This window comes from Protomyctophum bolini (genome assembly GCF_963924005.1).
Source record: "Protomyctophum bolini genome assembly, chromosome: 13".
In the NCBI taxonomy this organism is placed as follows: Eukaryota; Metazoa; Chordata; class Actinopteri; order Myctophiformes; family Myctophidae; genus Protomyctophum; species Protomyctophum bolini.
Window position 1 is genome coordinate 22,060,057 of NC_137874.1, and position 21,380 is coordinate 22,081,436.

Genomic DNA, 21,380 nt, shown 5'->3' on the forward strand with positions numbered 1-21,380 from the left:
CTGAAGCTCCCTAAATCAGGGGTCTTTAACAGGTGGTCCAGGACCCCTAGGGGGTTTTCAGAGTTACTACAGGGGGTCCGCCAAATCTTTGTGCTCACAACGAGGTTTGGTGTAGAGGGGGGAAAAGAGTACAGAGTGAAAGGTCAAGTTTACCAAATATTGACGGTTAGTGGTTAAATAGTGATAATACTGATAACACTGATAATAGTGCTGCTGTCAAACAAGTCTATGAAGCTGTGTTAGCTGTCTACGAAATCTTAAAAGAAAAAGAAAAAAAACATTTCATATTATATGTAGTGGGGGTCCTTGGATTCCCTGCTTCATCTCTCTCAGCTAGGGGGTCCTTGACCCTGCAAAACATTGAAGACCCCTGCTCTAAAAAGGACCCCTGGAAGTCCCCGGATCCCACTTTGAAAACCACTGCCTTGGGCTCACCTCATTGCAATGCCTCCCTGTCTGTCATTTGACTGCATTTCTAATTTTGCCCAACCATTCTCCAACCAAATCGGTAAGCAGTCCTCCCCCAATCCTCTGGCTTGGGTTTGACTTTGTTCCCCCCTCTTTCATTAACCACATGAACCCCATCACATCCCTATTCTGGGCATGTCACAATTAGGCAGACATTCCGCGAAAACAGGTGAACGTTTAGGCGTAAATAGCACATCTACTTTAGCCCATTTAGGACTGAGACCAGATTCTACAAATCAAATGCCATGTAAATCCTGACAGTTTTATGAAAAACCTGGTGCTCAAACTATTTTGTCAAGGACCCCAAACATTATATGTAATTGGCCGCCGACCCCATCTGAAAATATGTTGTGTTCCAGGGACACCCCAGAAGCAAAGATTTGAGTTAAAAATGTTTGCTCTGAAGAATATATTCAAAGATTTGTGCCACATTTTCACGATTTTTCAAATATAGCAAATCTACAAGCTCAGAATGTTCAATAGCTAAAGTATAACATAATACATAACACCAAAAGGGGTTCCTGTCCTGAATGGGTTAAGTATGTTTTGATGCCAATACTTTTGTACTTTCATTCAAGTACCTGTTTCTGCATGGCAGACAGTATTGATACTTTTACTTAGGTAAACAAAGTGAGTACATTTTCAACCACTGCTTGACAGTGTATAGGGTTTTACGTGATTAATGACACAGTGTGCCTCCCCCGTTGAACAATCCCCAAGGTAGTCTAGTCAGTACATCTGGAGGCCCTCCATGTTCCTCACTTCCAGCTGTTTGGGGGCCCAGATCACAGCTCTGTTGCCACCAACCAACCACACACAGGAAGCTGGGAGCCAATGGTCTGTCAACTTAACCCAAAAACTACTATGGCTGAAGTCACAGCCAGTGTTGCCATGTCCGCTTATTATAAGCGACGTTGGGCTTCTTTTCTGATAAGTTGTTTGCAAATATTGGTAGTTGCGGGTTGCGTTTTTTAGGGGCTTGTTTCTAAAGTTTAGTTGCTTATTTGGGCTTGATTTGGCATGTTTCAGGCTAGGCTAGTCTCCTAATGTTGTTTAAACCAGTGATTCTCACCCAGTGACATTTCCGTGTCAAGGACTCCCAGATTAATCTAAACATGTTTTGTGCCAGGGACCCCCATACCAGATTCGTGTTCTGGTATGTTGTGGAATATTTGTCACTTTTTTCCCAAGATTTTTTATTTGTATTTTTAAATAGCAGATCTACAAGCTCACAACACATTACATTGTGACGCGTTGTGAGCTTGTAGATCGGCTATTTTCAAATAGCCCTAGTTGCTTCTTTTGGGCTTGTTTTCATAGAACTGGTTGCTTATTTCTCTCACAAAATCTGGCAACACTGGACACAACCACCACACCATCTGGTAATGTCTACCTTTTGGCGTCTGTCTGCGCACACTGTCCATTTCTGCTGTGGTGGTAATTAAATGCCCTAAGGAGTATGTACATATACAGTAGGTAATGCACAGATTACATACTGTACGCCCAAAGTGAGTTTGAAAACATGACCCAACGACAAAACAACTCCCATAGCTACTGGGAGACAATACAATACAACAATGTGCCAACACAGCACTGACAGCAGCTGCAGCAAGATTTGTTAACTACTGCAATAAAAAATTGAATGGAATACAACCACCCTAAGGACTACCTAACCATTGTGTTCTGTACAGAGTGGACCTCAGACATAGACCTATATTGCACATAAACGGAGCTGCTACATTTAAACGCATTTGAAATACGAGGCTTATTTTGTATGTCAATACCTTTGGGGGGGAAATGCTGCAAATTGTCCCAAAAGTGACTGCAAAAGGATTTCTGTTTTGTTTGATTTGTTTCAAAAAGCTGTATACCCTTGCCAACAAGTACAGTATAACATTGCCAAATGTACATTCCCCGTGTATTTCTTAAATTGATCTTTATTATGTTTTGACACTTGCTTTGGCCATGTGTTTTCTCATGCCAATAAAGCTCCTTTTCATTGAAATTGTAATGCCGCCCTAGACCGACACACACATCTCTCAAAGTTCAGCACAATGACAGCACACCCCTCCCTGTGGATATTCCCTGACCCTCTAGCTCTGTTGTTGTTGATTCTGTCTTTTGTTTTGTTTTTGTTTTATGTATGTATCAATGTGATCTATGTCAATAACCGAAAATCAAATAAAAATCATTGAAAGAGACCCTCTAGCTCAGTGATTCTCAAAGTGGGGTCCGGCGGGGACCCACAGGGGTCCTTGAAAGGGCTCCAGGGTGTGCCCTGCAGCCAAATTTGTTTAGCATAAAAAACAAGAAATATTACATAGTCATTTGTCAGGTGAAACAAACGCTGGCCCTGTTGTGCATCTTTCCTGCTCTCGTTTGCTCATAACATTAGGCGGTGTTATCAGGCGCTGTGCTGAGTCCACTCCGCTGTGGTGTTTATATATGTTTATGGTTGAGAGTGTGGTCTGGCACTGCAGATTTTCACACTTCCACCGTGCCTGCCCGTGTCATAGCTTAGGAGGTAGCCAATCATGACTAGGTCGCTACTACGAGATTGGCTGGCTGCGTTTAGGCGGCTCCCATTGGCTTAGGCGGCGTGTAGGTGGCTCCCATTGGCTTAGGCGGCATGGGGGCGACTCCCATTGATGACTAGGTCGCTATGACTAGGTCTGGGCATCTTTGTAATGTTAGTGTTAGTAAAAAGCAGGTAAAAGAGTAACGTTTGAGGCACTCAGTCACTCTACAGTTCACTGTAGTAGAAGAGATGCAGGTTTACCCTGCAGCTATGTCGGCTCCACCTACAGGAAATACGTAAGCTGCGACCATGAGACCCATTTCTGAATTCGTCTATAGATTCTTCTCACCGGTGTTATATCCACATATTATAAGCAACTATTAAGCAATATTGTGTTTTTTGGGCTTGTTTCTAAAGTGTTTCTAAAGCTTATTTGGGCTTGCTAACTAATGTTTTTTAAACCAGTGTTTCTGCAATAAATTCATGTGTCAAGGACCTCCAAATTGTCTTTGTCTGCAGACCCCATCTGAAACTATTTTATGTCAGGGACCCTGTACAAGATTTGTGTTGTTCTCACAAGGTCTTGTGGATTGGCTATTTTTAAATAGCCGATGTATAGGTTTAAAGGTCTCATGTAACCTTCTTTTGGGCTTGTTTTCATGCTTGTTTCTCTCTCAAAACTCGGCAACATTGGTTCTCACCTGAGGTCCTCCAAGAGATCACATTCTGTCTGGTGTTTGATGTGTAGCCTGCCCAACTGCTCCGTGTGAATGTGTTTCAACTCCTGGGTCACTCGGACCTGACCGGAGAGGAGAGGACCAAAACAATTCACGTCAACAGGCATGTTGAAAAATATCAATATTCATTCATTTACAGTCAACAAACCACACGCATACAACACAAAAAATACATTCCCTCATATGCCAGCTTTATGAGATGAGTGTTTCTAGAAGTCTGTTGTTTCAGCTGAGGTTAGCAGCATTAATGACAACAAGCAACAGCTCAGCTAATCAGTTCCAATCATTAGCGAGCCAGCAGCCCTTCCCAGGTAAAACGCTGGTCTCTGGGGGGCTCTGTGCAAGAGGTTGAACAGGCTCTCTGGACTGACTCCTAATTGGCTATGGAGAGTTCTGTTGCATGATGAAGCTCAGTGTCACTACTGCTAATTGGAAGTTTGGTCAACTGGAAAACTATGATCAAGGGGAAATGCAAGCATTTATTTCTAAATACAGTATATTCACTTTGAGGGAGTATTGGAAATCACAATGACAAAACAGCTTCAGGAATCCTTCCGTTTCTGTCTTTCCGAACACACTAAACCTGAACTTCTCAATGTGTCAACCAACCCATGAGGGAGCCAGGGCCTTTAGCGGGCTGCATTTCTGTGGCTTTAATTGTTTTGCTGTAAAAACCAATACCAGGATACAAATTATTCTGCCTGTGGAAATTACATTGGGACACCAAAACACCAATTAGTCTTACAACAATCTTTGTGTTTCACTCAATTCAAGATGATAGATATGGTTGAGGTTGAGAGATGCAGGAGCAAACATTTAGTATGGCACACTAAAAGATGAAACTTTTTAAATTAAACTGAATTCTGCTTGCAAAGAGGTTACACATTTGGACACCAAAAAAGTGTCAAGTGGGATTCTTCAATTCAACACAATGTGTGAATGTAGTACAGGCAATATTATAATGCTAATTGATACCCCATGCAGACAGTGTCATCTCAACAGTTAAAGCAGCTTAGATGGACTGGACTGATGAAATACATTTATGGTACTAGTACTCTGATATTCATTAATGATACCAACATTACACCATTTTGGAGTTTCCATTTGGCTCACTTGCTCTTCCTTCCAGTCATTCAAACCATATGCCCCGTACTGATTAGTGAATAACGGGGATATAAAGTAAATCATCATTCATGTTCTGCTCTTATGCTGTGGAACTATCTCACTGCAAAGGGAATCACCTTTGATCTACCTGGTGCTGTACAGTCATTTGGGATATCCAAAATATAGAAGAGACTTGATATTTAATTTAAGACTCAGCATAAAGGATTGTTTGAGAGTCTTAAACTATAGTCATAAAATCGTTTGACATTGTTGAGATAATACATTTTGTCCATAATGAACCTATATGATTTACATACTAAAGTACAAGTTCACATAATGTCTGGACTGGCCTATGATTAGATTAGTTTAGATTACTTCCTCGTGAGTAGGCCTAGTGCATCCAGGCTGGCAATGTAGCATATCCTACCATAACAAAAAACTTTTATATATATATATATATATATATATATATATATTATTGTATAGGCTATATCTTCAGCCAAATAAGATCAATAGTTTCTTTACCAACTTGTAAGACCATTGCATGATAATATCAATAGCACAGATCATGAACTGTGCTGTGTTCAAACAATCTTTCCAAATACAATTCGCGTACCTAATATTTGTATAAAAAAACTGTGCATAACTACTTCAGTTGTGAAAAATGACCAGGGGAGGCCTGGCATTTAAATCAGTCATAACTTCACAGTATGTTCAGTTGTAGCCCAACCTGGAACATAGCATTTTTAGAGAGATTCTATGGTAAGTCCTGCAACTGCTGCAACTATAGCAATACATGTATATATGTATCTAATCCATATAGTTCGTACTGTATCGTACAGAAAAATACATCCTATCTCGGCTTCAACAAAGCAACTTTAAACTGAGGTCCAAACGGCCGACAGCAGCAGCGATGGCGAGTCGTGTTTTTGAAATATGATCCCATATAAACATTTTCGCACACAAACAGACAGCAACGATAATACTTGATCTCTAGATCCTCATCCAACCACTTAAAACGCATTAAAGTGGACTTTCCCCCCTCTTCTTTGCTTTGCATGCAGGCAAGAAGCCACGCAAACACTTTTATCACATTACACACTGCTGTTTCCTTTACTTTACCCCCCCTCCCGACACACTGAGTCTCAGAGTACTAGTAACACACATGGGACTTCTTAAAAATATTCTTTTACTTCAAAGCTACGATTCAGTGAAGGAAAATGCACCGTGGGGTCGCAAAAATCATCAACAATAATAAGCAGGCAAAAAAGCCCCTCAACTCAACCATCCACCACCACGCAAACCAAATCCTATTCAACTTTAAACAAGTTGCTCAGCAACACAAAAAAAACATTTTCCCCAACAATTTAATAATGCAGCAGGCATTTACATAGAGACGTTTTTTTTGGCAGGCTTTTATCTCGAGTCTAGAAGAATGAGACACAGACAGACAGACAGACAGACATGGACAGAAAAGCTTACCTTCCTCGGTGGGGGTTGCATTTCTAAATGTCTTCACATAAGAACAAAAACTAAAAACAAAAAAAGAAAAGAAAAACAAAACTCGGAAAAAACACGAAAGTTTAATAATCCGGACTGGGGATCAACTTTGCGTGCGAAGGTTTTCCAATAATAGATGGTGGTGGTGGTGAATGGTGATGGTGATAATAACGGGACGGAGCTGATTTGTACCCTCTTGGATCAAGCGGCCATGACGAGCTCAGCCGACCCGTTGGAGGAGGAGGTTTTTTTAGCAGCAGCAGCAGCAGCAGCGTCCCATCAGTGCAGTCCTCTCTGCTCTCTGTGTACTGCCCCGGGGCGCAGAAATAAAGCAGCTTCAACTCCACCATGCAACCATTCAGCAAGCAGAGAGCGAGCGGGGTTTCCGGTGGAACAGAGAGAGAGGGGGGGGGGGGGGGGGGGGTGATGAGGATGATGATGATGATGGCGATACAATTCAATTCAAAGGAGCTTTATTGGCAATACGTTTACATTGCCAAAGCAATTAAGTGTCATTTGAACTACAATAAAAACAAGTTGAAAATGGGGAAAGTAGCCTATACAGTTGGATACAGCATTTTGTAAACAGAGATATGTCACTTATGCATCGTTATATACACGTTATAGGCTACAGGGTAGCCTATAACGGTTTTTTTTATTTTATTTTTTACAAATAGCAGCATTTTTTCTCAAGACTATTTAAATAGTATACAAAAAAATCTGATTTGAGATGTGCGACACACTAGCCCTGGAACATGACTGACTGTTACTATCATGACAGTCATGCAGCGACTTCAGCCTGTTTTCGCGGCCGCTACATTTCCAGAGCAAACGTGTACATAAACGTTCAGCATTACAAATATAAAAGTACTCGCCAAGATGCCTGGGATGTTCGAAATCTGCCTGGTCAGCTATTAGCACCCGTGCATTCCGCGTTGTTTTATAAAAAAAATAGTGCCTTTTTATCCGAGCGCCACGGCTATTTCACCTCAAAATGGGTGCGTTCGGAAATTCACAGTTGCACACCGGGAGCGCACTCGCCTATTAGTTTGTATTGGCAGTGCGGTCAGCGTGTCTATATCGAACGCACCCAGTGTATCAGCGTGCAACTCTCCCCCCAACCGATAGGGGCGCGACGCGCCACGCGCGTAGTTGAAAGCCTAGGGAAAGAACTTGGAAACTGCCTGGCACTCGGATAAAATGTTTTTTTAATTAAACACCGCGGAATGCACGGGTGCTAATCATGTGCTAATAGCCGACCCGGCCCATTTCTAACATCCGTGACACCTTGGTGAGTACTTTATATTTGTAATGCTGAACGTTTATTTACACGTTTGCTCTGTAAATGTAGCAACCGCGAAAATCAGGCTGAAGTTGCGCCGTGACGCTCGTGGAAGTAGCACAAGATCTTTATGTAGGGTCCTTTAGTTGGACAAATACATTCATGTGGGGCCCCCACAGTGGGGGTCCTTGACATGAAAATGTGTGAGAATCACTGGTTTAAACAACATTAGGAAAGAAGCCCAATTAAGTAACTAAAGCCCCCAAAAAACGCAACTAATTACAAATTACAAGCAATTTTACAAAATAAGAAGCCCGAAGTTGCTTATAATAAGCGGACATTATGGCAACACTGCCTACGAGCGTCATGTTTATTGTTTATTTATTGTTTATTGTTTATAAGGATCCCCATTACCATTAGCTTTTGTCCGACACAGACAAACATTTAACACAGGCAATACTTACAATTGTTTACAAACACTAACTAAAAATAAAACATAGTAAAATATAATATAAAATAAGAAAATAAAAAACATAGGAGAAATAAAAAACAAAGAAACATAGCAAAAAATCACTTTCAACACATTATACATTTGAATTGTTATTTTCCCAGGGTTACTGCAGTATGATTTACATAAGGTGTTCTTTTAACTTTTAAAGATGAATTTTGTATGAACATGGCTAGCGACCTAGCGACAGAAAATGCAAGGGAAATTTAAAAAAAGAAAAGAAAAACCCTGGGAAGAGGGAAATCAACAGATCCCTCTAGCGGCCGTATTGAGGAAATGCAAATTATGGGAATAAAAATATACAAATAAAAACACGATTTATACTTTATATATACGATTTATACAATGGCGCATACTGAGTTTGTAGGTCTTCTATTTTCGCTATTCTGCTATTATAAATTAGGCCATAAGAAGCCCATATAGATTGCTATTAAAAACCCTGGGATCAACAACGCAGCGGCCTCTATTGGCCACACGTGGATTATTGGAGGGGATTAAACCCTCACCCCCATGCATGCACATCTGTGTGCATGTACATGGTTTTCAGCGAGTTATCATCGTCATCTCCTTCTCCTCCTGGGATTATGTAAATGATGGCGTACTATAATATCATCCTAATGGAGCAAAATGCAAACCATGACCTTCCTTCCTTCCCATGCATGTTCAACCAATGTTCTTTTGGGATTAATAATGACTCCTGGCTTGACTGTGGATGTGGAACAGTGGCACAGAACCATAAAGGTAACTGATGAGAGACTGTCACTGCTTCATTATATCAATGCAGTGCGGTTCTCAACTAGTGGTCTGTGGTCCGTGCCAGTGGTCCTTGAGGGTGTTCCAGCTATGGTCCCCAGCTGAATGATGTAGTAGGCTACTAGTAACTACATCATTGTAGTTTATAGAGTTGGTAACCAAATGGACCTGAACTCTTGAGAGTGTCAAATTAAACCAAATTGGTTTCATTGTACGCTCTCAAGAGTTACATTATTGTTAAACATCTGCATTACTTAATTTACAAGACGTTTACACAATTAGAGAATGTAGAAGAATTGTTATTTTGATCAACGTTTGCCAACATGGAATTGCGTGTCAACGATAACAAAATATTCTTTAGTTTTGGGTCTGAGAGGCTAAAATTAATGTCATCAATGGTGGTCCATGGCTCAAATGCTGAATAAGATTGATATGGTTGAAAACCACTGCATTAATGCCTGGTATGGAATATATTCATACACAGTACCCGGTCACTGTTGACAGACCGTAGGCTAGCCTATCCATTCATATATTAATTGCTGTGGGTGAAAATAGACACATTACATTATTGCTGTTTTCACAACTTGTGTGCAGCACTCTGAAGTAGAGCATAGATTTACGAAAACATACAGAAGTTGAAATATAAATCTGTCAGGTTTCTGCCGACAGCAACCATACCATGTTCCAAATGGACAAGTTTATCAAAGGAATTCAGGCAGTGCAATATTATTATTCTTTAATCTGTTTTTGGACAGTGACTGTAAAGTAGGCCTATTCTCACTACTGCCAGTTTACTGCCACTGAATCTGAATGGACCTGATCATCTATAGATATAATTATTTCCCAAATTCAGTTGTCATGCTATGAACAAACCAATTAATTACACTACAATCAACAGATGCATGATTACATCATTTGTTTGAGGTCTGACATTAGAGTCTGTTTAGGATAGGCTGTTAGCATTTCTTGCACATAAGCCTTTGACACTGTAAACAGAATGAAACACAAGGCCTTTTGTGGAAAGATTTTAATATCTTTTTTATTTATTTTCAACATAGTACAGTAAATATTATACAGGTACAAACTTGCCTTTACTTCTGTCACCGGCTTCACTAACTGATAGTCATGTACAATACTTAAAAAGAAAAAAAGAAAAACTTCAGAAACACAAATTTTAATGTCAAATGAAATCTCAGTATCTGCATTAATGTGGTCCTGACCCGTTGTTATGAGAATATTCTGTAACCATATTGTTGCTTTGTTTTTTAATACAAAACATTGCAGCAACTTTGGGTTGGGAAGTTCATAATCTCAAGATGCTAAATTTTACTCAATGTGTGGAGAAAGGGACATTTCTTATATTCATATATTTTCCCTCTGAACAATAACCATTTTAATTAAAACTGAACAGGGTTGAATGGTCAAAGGAAACTTGAAAACAATACATTAGAACAACATATAACATACATTATCTCCGTTGCAAGCACAGAATATAAATCCATGCTTCAGAGCATTATAAGCATAATCTATATTCCATCACACCACACGACCGAGCATAAATTAAGCCTAATTTATACTTTGTCGCACCACGCGGTGTCGCTCTTTGAAAACATCTGTAGCGAAATGGCTTGTAGATCTGCTATTCTCGACGGGTGACACTACAGCATTAGGGTGTAACCATCTTCTGTTCGGTCATTGCAGTCATTGTTTTGTAGTGTAGGTCAGTGGTTCTCAACGTTTTCAGTCTGCGACCAGACCCCCAAAATAATCATATTTGAACTGGGACCCCCCCCCCCCCTGAATCAATCATGTGGGTTCCGACCCACAGGTTGACAAAACCACTGGTGTAGGTGATAAATAAACATTGATTATGTTATGTAGTGTTTTAAGTGCAGAGGAACAGAGTAGACAGTGGAGAAATGCATACCAGTTGCTGATGCTTTGCAAGATAATCCCCCCTCCAAACACATCTGCGTCACGCATTTAAGCCCGCCCACACGTCAATCATTATTTTGGCATACCTGCTTTTTAATGCACTCCCCTGAAATCACTGATGCAAGGAACTACAGCACAGTTTGAACATGACGCGTGCCCTCCATTTGAAAAAGAATTCAGCCCAGTCAGTCAACTGATCGGTACAACTATAAATAACACTTATGGTTGAGAAAACACTTGCATTACATGTCACAGAGAAGAAAAGATCGTTATTCAGGAGCCTACACTTTAAACACAAGGCTATACAAACAGGTGAGTTTGAATTGTAACAAGGTTTTTTAACATCCACAAATCATCAGCATAGCATTCAAATAGACCCCGGTTCTGTGCATTGTTCGGTCTTGCATTACATTACAATTTCTGTAAGGAACAAAACAAATAATAATGGTTTGATTTTAAGTGACAATGCCTGGAGTCATTGTTATAGCTTAATATTTAGCACAATAATTATATTGTTAATTTGAGTTGTTTTTATGAACTGTTGTTGTTTTGTGTTGTTTTTATCTCTCTCTCTCTCTAATTCCAACTTTGTATGTACTGTATAGTCCCTGTCATTGCCAACCCACACTGGTTGGTCTTGAGGAGGATTTATTAGAGTAAGTAGACAATTACATCTCCTCCTAAATTTGCGGACCCTATTTTCGCCAGTGCCTTGCCTTTTTTACTATTTTGAAAAACATTTAAAAATTGTTCAACTGATTACTAGCCAATCTACATCGACACGTGAGCTTACTCAGTCATAGTACCAGTAAATGGTGACGGATGATGAGTCGGCTCAAGGGAACTTTGCAATGTTCGACACGGCAACTCACGCGCTTTAGTGCGCTCGGTGGTGTCTCTCCTTGCTCAAGTTCGCTTGAGATGGCGTCCCTCCGTCGTGGTCTAGAAAATATACTTTATCGGCCAAAACAAAGTAGTTATTTTGTAGCGGTTGTTGGAAAAATAGTGACGGCAGCAGGATTCTAACCCGGGAGGTGTGGATTGGGAGTCTAATGACTAACGAGGCACGCTACTGATCTGGCTGCCAAAGTGCGTTTTTCTGGCTGTATTAGAATGTGAGAATGCTGCGCCCCACGGGCACCGTAATACTTATTACTAGTAGGGGGGGGGTCAATCAGAGGCAGGCGGGGGCGGGTCTTTACGCAACCGTATCGGTGCCGCGAATGACACGTTTACATGCATGCAGAGGAACACACTAATACCTCCCACTTCCCTGTGAGTTCTAGATTCCCTCCCATCAAGTAGGCCTACAAAACGAACCCTGAGTGTTAATTTAACTCTGACAATTTCTATCACTTTCTGGATTAAATAGACACCCAGGATTTTATACTGTGTGCGTATGTGCTGGTTTCAGTATAGGCTATAGTTACTGTCTAAATGGAGTTGGCACTAAACTATGTGATCAATACCAGCCTGACCATTTGGAGGTCACATGGGATATTGCACACATACCACATGCATGCGTGCACATGCTCGTATTATGCACATACAGACTTGTGCGTAAGCGCTCGCTCGCACACACACACACACACACACACACACACACACACACACACACACTACAAGACGGGGGGAGGGGGACCACTGTCAAATTTACAATTGCAGAATTATTTTTCGCCTTATCTCTGGGGTGGAAGGACTTGATCTTCACTGATATCAACATGGCATAGCCAGAATTAAAATACCGGTAAGTCTCTTTGAAGAAAGTACCTGTTTTAGTAGCATATACATTTTTTATTTTATTCACTTATTACCCATAGTGCACCTTCTTTACCAAACCCTGGGTCGGTCCTGCTCAGAGCTACAGGTCAGAGGCTCCGAGCAGCAGCCAGCCAGTGACATAATTATCCCAAATCCATTGCATTGGTGTGCCGTGAGTAACTTCCTGCCACCCTGCCTGCTATTGTGTACCCAGGAAACCATGGCATCCTGTGGCAGCCTGCAGAGCCATTCCAAAGGGAATCCTACAGTCTCTCTATATAGGTTGAATCTATATACTGTAGCACACACAGTCTACACACCGACACGTTGGAATGACTGGGTATTACTTCTATGGACAGTGTGCTCTGCCTTGCCAGTCCGTTTGTATGGAACCCAAATAATTACATTACAACATGACCCCGGTCTATGTTGAAAAGGACTCTGAATCGAAGCCAGTCTATTCCGATCATGTTTGCCCACACCCACACCCACACCCATCTCGACATTAACGTCCCCTGGTTATATTGTAGTCACCACAGGGTGTATTTCTATGTAAACGTATCTAATCATGTTTTATTGCCTATGATGCTTCCTAAACACTGTATTTGAGCGCGGGAGACAAATAAGACATAACTCTTTCCGAAGTCCTTAACGTCAATCATCGTTTTCTATGCTAGCATGTTTGCAATGCACCGGATAATTTTGTGGGTGTATGTTCCAAAAATAAATTTGTATCCATTCGCACGCACGCACGCACGCACAAACACACACACACACACACACACACACACACACACACACATCTAGTTAGCTCAAAGCCGGTAAGTTACAAAGGACGCATTATTTGGCCAATAACAAGAACCTACAACGATCTCATCTTGTGCCACCAACAAACCAATAATAAACCAATCTATATGCGAGCTTACTGAGTGCTTACTGAGTGTTCTGTGTGTGTGTGTGTGTGTGTGTGTGTGTGTGTGTGTGTGTGTGTGTGTGTGTGTGTGTGTGTGCGCGACTGTGCGTGCGTGCGTGTTGAAGAAGTGAACGTCTTGTGCTGAAACAATAATGATTCTCCCATCTGTCTCGCTTGAATGTTCGGTGAGCTTACACAACGTGCAACAAATGATCCTCAACACACCTCCCCCCCCGAACACATCAGTACACCTATGATGACATACTCATACATTTGCATATATTAGCTATAGTAAGTTGTCTTATAATACTCTTATTAAATGTATAAAGTTGTCTGTGGTCTTCACTAATATATTGGAAATGCCTCTACATGTTTTTTTTAATAATATACGGTTAAGGTATTATCCCCGTGAAGCTTCTCCACTTTGAGACTTATATTGAGTGGATCTGTTCTCACAAGTGAATGCGCTGCTGCTGCTACAAGCTGGAAGACAAATGTGTTAAACAAAGATTGAATGTGACCCCGTTCCCCCAGAAAGGCAAATCAAAAAGCGTAGACCACCTGCACAGGTGCTTTTCCCCTAATGGATGACTGCAAAGTAACTGATACCCTGTCTGAAATTTACATGAAATTACCCCCCCCAAAATAAAAAAATAAAATAAAATAAACATTATAAAAATTTGGCAGCATACAAATTCATGTACATTCACACCGCTGAAGTTACTGGCTGAACATCTGTACCAGCCTTCAGAACCAAAAATATATATATACAAACACACAACATATTTAAAAGCCAAAATATACACGAAATGTACTACACGGTTGGTCAGTGTGTCAAGAGTGTCGAAAAAAACAAACAATGGTTGAAAGATAAAGAGAGGAAAAAAAAGAAGAAAAAGATAACATCTGGTAGGAGGAAGAAGGGGGAAAAAGCAGCTTTTCCGAATGACAAAGAATGCATAAAGTGACCCTTGCACTTTAGTGTGCGTTCTTGACTCCTGTGTCCACCACCAATGTAAGACTTGCGTTATTTTTGAGCGATGTTTTGACTCCGGATCTGAGAGAGCACAGAGGGAGAGAGAGAGAGAGAGAGAGAGAGAGAGAGAGAGAGAGAGAGAGAGAGAGAGATGGGAACCAAAGGAAAGGAAGATGAGTTTAAGACACAGAGTTAGTGTTCATAAGGGCTGCATCGGCTCTCCAAAAGGGATTTAATATAGCAGAAGCGTAGATAGACCGACTGAAAAATTATAATAATAATCCGACATCTCTGCTTAACGATAGATGGCCAACCGCCATACACTCGGGCAGCAAGTCATGTGCACTGTTGGAGCATCACAAACTGCATGTAAATGTCTGTTTAGAGCCGCTGTGATTAATAGCTCATTGCTTAACAAAAGATGACTGGGGTGGGCAAGTGGGCAATTCACGCCCTCAGTACACTACACCTACACAAACAAAACGAGTCACCAACAATGTGCTAAGTCTCCTAGCATTTGACGTTAACTTAATGTTAAAATTACTATTAACTAATTAACTACTAATACATTTTTAAGTGTAAGCCCCATCTCTCGTTCTGTAGTAGACGATAATTTTGACCGATTCGATACCGATATGGCATTTTTATGCCCGATATGGCCGATTTTGATGTTACATTGCACATAACATAACAACACCAGGTGGTCTAATACGGGGGGGGGGTCCCTAAATTATTTAAAATCCAGAGGGTACACATGCAACCAAATGGACCCACACGCTTCTCAGAATTTCACTGCTCTTGCTTTTGCATGCTGATGCCTACTCGACTGGTGTAAGTCAACCGATGCTGCTTACATTAGACTGGCTCTGCCAGTGGGTTCCACAGGCGATTCTACCAGTGAGGGGACACATAACTATATCCAGGGGTCCCCTGGGGCCGGTATGTGGGTACGCTCATCTGAGGTGCTCCAATGTGCTGAGTGTGCTGTGGCGTGGTCAGCAAGGTTCCTGGTAGGCCATGGTCGTGATCAAACACAGGGAAACAAAGGACAGAGTCACCCACATGGAAATAACATGGTCATGTTGCAAAATATATATACCGAAATGTAAGAAAGGCCCTGGACAGTGCTCACACACAAGCATACGCACAGCACACACAAGCATACACAAGCAGCACACACACGCATACACAGTGGAGAGGCCCTGATTGCCACAGGTGTTTTGGGTGCTGATCACTCAGTTATTTGACTCTGAAGTTAACTGATCAAAGACTAGCTCCTTAACAGGCTGTATGGCCTTATTGGTCAAATAGTAATTTAGGCTTGCACACTGCAATCAGAGCCAGTGATTCCAGCTTGATGTGCCACAGAGCTTCATTTCAGTTCAGTTTGGCCAACAGTAAAGACCTGTGCAGTGTGTGTCATTCTTGATATGTGAGTAGCAGTATTTGTGGGTGTTTTGTGATTATGTGTTCAGTTAAGTCAGTATAGTGTGCATCATGTGCTATGTGTGCTGTTTAATTATCTGCATTCTATTTGATAGTTTCTAATCACATTAAGCCAAGTTTGCCAACAATGTGTGCGGTCGTAATGTTTGTTGACTTATGTCAAGTTACAGTACCTTTCTGTTAAATAATATATAGTATATCATATCATATAATGTTATGGTGTATTTATATAATTAAGTTAATTAGTTTTATGGCCAATTCAGCATGAGACATGTTCAGAGTGTTTCACACGAGGCCTATACAGTGTACAATTGGCAATTTAGGCATTTAGTCTGTGTTAGTCATGTTTTAAGACTATGTATGTTTTTTGTTGCTTTATTTTCAGACCATACTGTCACTGGTCAGTGTCATACTGTCTTGTCAAAGCAAAGTAAATTCAAGTCTACAACAAGGTGGTGGTCCATTGTGTTTGTTCTGATCGACATTCAGGGGCGAGTGCTAATTCCAACCAGTATACAGTCCTTTCAGTAACCCTCAGCTACACGAAACCTTAGACGTCCAAAATACTTTCTTTGTGAAAATAGTATATATATTTTATATATATATATTTTCACTACTTTTGTGTGACATTTGTTGAATTTATGCATTAATTTATGCTACTGTGTGTATGTTGATGAGTTGAATACATAGGACCCCAATGGAAACAAATAATTATTTTAAAGTACAGGAATTAATTTACAAAAGCGGAGATAGGAAGTTTCTTCTCAACAGCAACTAAAATTTCCTTAGGATTCTTGATGACTATTTTTATATATTTGATGTAGTTACCATGTGTCGTTCTTGCTTACTTATTGCTCTGGATTAAGAGCATCTGCTAAATAAAATGCCTAAATTGTAAAAAGAAAAAAAGATATGGTATGTCCGGCTCTCACCGGCGGACATGGCCATGGTGGTCCCGGTCACCATACCCATGGCCATGGCGTTGGAGCGGGGTGGCATGGAGGTCGGGTAGAGGGTGGCGGGGATGCTGTTGGGCTGCACCACTGTGGTGTGGTGGATGACGTGAGGCTGCGCGTACACCGGCTGCGTGTAATAAGCTCCCTGGTGGAGAGAGAGAGAGAGACCCACAACAACCGGGGAGGAACAGGAGGAGGCAGAGTTGCAGTTGGGGGGAGTGAGGAAAGAAAGACAGGACAAGGACAAAGAAGGAGAAGAGAAGAGAGAAGAAACACAGGGAAGAAAGAAAGAAAGAAAGAAAGAAAGAAAAAGAAAGAAGGAGGCAGAGGGGGAGGGCAGAGAGAGATGGTGTGTGAAAGGAAGTGGAGAATTCATTTAGTTTCTGTCACAGGGCAATGTTTCTGTCAGTAAATGAGGTCTCCGCTGAATGCAAAGATGTTTAATACTCGGCGGATTCCGGGCACGGCGCATGCAGAAACAATGGCGTTGATTACCTGAGCGTAGAGGTTCTGCTGCGGGTAGACGCCTCTAATGGGGTACATGGCCGTGGGGTAGGGTGAGGGGGACGGGGAGTAGGGAGGGGGGGCCCCGTTCGACTGGGTGGGTGGTACCTTGTACGGAGTCCCAGCTGTATATCCTGCAAGGCAGACAGGGAGAGAGAGAGAGAGAGAGAGAGACCAAGATTCAATTTTCAGATCATTTGTTACTGTCTCATGAAGGGCTGGGGTTAATTCACTTTGAAGATAAGATATACTCAACTGTAATACTTTTATGGGGAAAAAAAGTTTTAATGAAATTAGAGAAAATCCACTTCCTGTACAGATACCATTTCAACTATGTGAAGTGCCCATATCCATCAGTAAATGTCTATGTCCCAGCAGTTCTTGAGGACTAATAGCATTTACAGTATGAATACATAAACACAAAATAGCATTGCATAAACATGTATTTATCATGGATATGCACAGAAACATTTAAGATCAGGGCAACAGACATTTGTAATTAAACCTGTTATAATTTGGCATTGTCATAAACAAATAACTAAATTCTCATATAATAAATATCGTCTCTGTCAAGTGGAAACCTCATATGTCCAAAACTGTTACTTTTCAGGATTATTTTGTGTGATGCTATTGCTTTAGTAATAAATAGGGCATACATTTAGGGCATACATTTACAAACAAACAAAAAGTTAGAATACGATGTTTCTGCCCGACAGCGACGGTACGTTATACGGTATACAATTTGGAAGTCGGTGTTTGAACATCTAAAAGAACGAAGAAAGACATTATCCATTAAACAAAGGTTTTGGGATGGAGTGGAAGAAGTCCACCCTGGTAAATGAACCCAAGCTCTACAAGAATAGAGCTTACTCATATCGTCAATATGCATTTTATTTCTTATTCATTAGTAGAAAGACTTCCATAGTGTTGCAAGTATATATTATTTTGAATCTGAGACATTTATAAAGAATATTTAATACGCCAGTATTAGTATATTAACTAAACTGCTTCCACTCAGTCTTCATACAAGCTGCTTTCGCAGCTGTTATGGAGAACATTTCCAGATATAACTGATATTGTTGTCTTGAAATGGATGAGTATGTTATAAGCTGAAGTTGTCCCATATCTGTTGCCCTGTCTTTAAATTAAGCATTTGGGTTAAATTGTCTACAAAACATGCAAAGTGTTGAAGAAAGATTTGTAAAATGTAAGAAATTGATCACTTAATATCTAACTATAAGAAAAGAAAGATGCATTCGTTCATGTTTGAAATTCTGGGCCAATGGGTAACGTCAGTGGCGGGTAAAACAGCATAAACAAATTAGCTCTGCTAATCGCACAAGACAAGATTCGTTTTTGTCAACTCCGGCAGTGATTTCAAGCAATATTAGCTGTTTACTCTACCATGACGTCAACCATAACCACAGCGGCACCCTGCGGAAAAGCTATAGTGTGAACAGAGAGGTTATGCTGTCAAGTCACAAAGTGCAGCACACAACACACACTCACACACACACACACACACACACACACACACACACACACACACACACACACACACACACACACACACACACAGGCACTCAGTGACACGCATACACACAGCTCTACACGTATTCGTTATTAATTCACTCAAATCGCATGCATCAAACATGTTTATAAATCCATCTGACTCAGGTATGGGGCAAGACAAATGCATCCACAAGCGTGTATAGTAGTCTGCCATAGCACAAAGCAAGACCAAGCACGGTTTGTCTGACCCCAACAAACCTGCTCCTATTCCGGCTACCAAAAGACCTTCACCAAACCTAACCCAGTTAGCCTTTTTTCTTTTTTTTTTGCACAACTTTGTCCTTTATTCCCTTGATATTTCCCATGAACCCTTTGCTAACCTTTCTCCAAGAAGGCTTGCTTGCTGCCAGCTTTTCTCTCAGCCAGTTTGTAAACACTGCATGATTATCAAGCTGCACGTTCCGCTAGAGAGAGGTGGAGCTCTGAGTCTGTTGCCTGTTAGTGGGACATGGTGACTGTGCAAACAGGGCCATGGAACCCGGAGAGATATTCATACTGTACTTAGAGAGAATCTAGGGCTAAATGACTGGCATGAGTGTTGCCAAATGCCATCGTGTTATATTAGTCCCCAATTATTTATTACCGTACTTTAATATGCACAGATTTTTTGATTTGTGTTCTACATTAATTTAAAATGGACCCTCTCGAAAACGAGATATTGTATCTCAAGGGGTATTCCAAATAAAGAATTTAAATCAAAATGCTCATAGTAGTATCAATTGACAGAGTTTGGTGAGTGAGTTCTCTTTTGTTTTGGGAATTGGCTGTGAGACAGACTGACCAGTCACAGGCTGCTCTCTCTCTCTCTCTCTCTCTCTCTCTCTCTCTCTCTCTCTCTCTCTCTCTCTCTCTCTCTCTCTCTCTCTCTCTCTCTCTCTCTCTCTCTGTTCTAGCAGTTTCACTGCATTTGGATTTGCATTTGCAAGACTGAGCAAGTTTTATTGATATATTGATAAGTCTATTGTGCAACACCCATTCTAGCAGAGCAGTTTGCTTTATGTTTGTGCAACAGATTGTTTCAGCGCGGATATGCAAAAAAGTCGGCTGCACGCATGCCTTATGCACTGCTGGCACATGCATACACAGTTTCAGAGTCTGTTTAGCTGTGCGTGTTGAGTATGAAATGCTTGAATTGAAAATGTATGTATGTGATTGTGTGTGTGTGCCTGCATATGTGTGTGTGTTTGTACACTACTGCTAAAGTAAAAACAAATTGCACTACATTTTGTCATCCATGTGTGGGTGCATGTAACAAGTAGAGTGTGTGTGCATGTAATAAGTAGAGTGTGTGTGTGTGCATGTAATAAGTAGGTAGATATTTACTGAATGTTGCGGCCGAGGCCTGGTACTGTCGGCCCTCGGAGCCACCGTCCAGGGCCAGGTCATAGGAGCCCTCTTGGGCCCCCGACACCTCCATCGATGACTGGGGCCAGCCCTGCTTCACCAGCAGCACTGTCCCACCACACACACACACAAGTACGCACGCATGCACGCACGCACATACACAAACACACGCCGCACACACGCACAGACATAGGAAGATATACGTTACACGGGCAAATATACACAAACAGGCACTCAAGCACACACAATCAACACATAGGCACATGTTTACGGCCGAAAATAGCCGACCACAAAGAAGTGTAGCTCGACGTGTTGTGAGCTTGTAGATCTGCTATTTTCAATGCGACACTACCTAAGTGTAAATCGATCAGGTTGTATGTTTCTCATGGCATTCCATCAGGTTGAGTGATGACTTCTATATCCACTCCCGGAACATCATGTTTTACTAGTGTAGATGCAGATTATTGACAGTTTTTCTTTTGTTCTTCTGTTGTTTTATTGCTGGCTCCTTGTACCATCTGTTCCTCAGTCTCCTACAGGCACAGTGGCTGGCACCTGTAAAAGCCAGGGGTGGTTTATTCTCAAAGACTGTGGGTTCCCCAGCTGGCCTTTGAATGACTTAATCTGCTGCCCTATAGGCTCTATGTCGCCTGCGGCCTGCCCCTTCAACAAAGACACATTTCCATCTGTCTTTTCTTTCTTTCTGTCCAGAGAGACAAAAGCTTTCTGCTTCCTGGTGAAGAGGCCACTGTTGGCCGCATGCAGATCTACATGTATATCAATTAGCCTCAGACAGGCAGCAGCAGCAAAAAAACTATCACAAACTAATTGTAATGACACACACAAAAAGAAAACAAGAAAACTTTACAATATCCCAAAGAACATGGTGCAGTACACAAGCCATGCATACAAAATATCAGTTCAAACACTGGCATCACAATTCTGTCTCCAGAATTTAACGAAAAACAGAGCTGCAGTCTGCAACAGTCTACAATATATTCCAGTTTGACAGGGCGCAGAATACCTAAAAACCCTTTAGCAATTCTCTGTTGGAACATTTGGTACAGACAAATCTTGTGAACTGTGACCGCAAAAAGTACTGT

At 41.2% G+C, this 21,380-nt stretch overlaps 2 protein-coding genes across 3 annotated transcripts in view; both read right to left on the minus strand.

Annotated features, from left to right (window-relative positions):
* Positions 1–6,645, minus strand: part of LOC308327296 (F-BAR and double SH3 domains protein 2-like) — a 58,102-nt gene extending 51,457 nt beyond the window's left edge. Inside the window, exons 1-2 of the mRNA XM_080780609.1 lie at positions 6,310–6,645; positions 3,688–3,785 (exon numbers count right to left, since the gene is read on the minus strand). Coding sequence (XP_080636735.1) covers positions 3,688–3,785; positions 6,310–6,330 — 119 coding nt within the window. The 5' untranslated portion in view covers positions 6,331–6,645. The remainder of the gene's footprint in view (positions 1–3,687; positions 3,786–6,309) is intronic.
* Positions 6,646–9,882: 3,237 nt separating this feature from the next.
* The window catches only part of LOC308327020 (protein FAM168A-like), a 47,362-nt gene continuing 35,864 nt past the window's right edge, over positions 9,883–21,380 (minus strand). Inside the window, exons 4-8 of one of the 2 annotated variants that reach the window (XM_080780140.1) lie at positions 20,257–20,385; positions 17,353–17,495; positions 16,834–17,002; positions 15,310–15,462; positions 9,883–14,536 (exon numbers count right to left, since the gene is read on the minus strand). In XM_080780140.1, coding sequence (XP_080636266.1) covers positions 15,347–15,462; positions 16,834–17,002; positions 17,353–17,495; positions 20,257–20,385 — 557 coding nt within the window. In that variant the 3' untranslated portion in view covers positions 9,883–14,536; positions 15,310–15,346. The remainder of the gene's footprint in view (positions 14,537–15,309; positions 15,463–16,833; positions 17,003–17,352; positions 17,496–20,256; positions 20,386–21,380) is intronic. The other variant, XM_080780141.1, reaches the window with a different exon arrangement.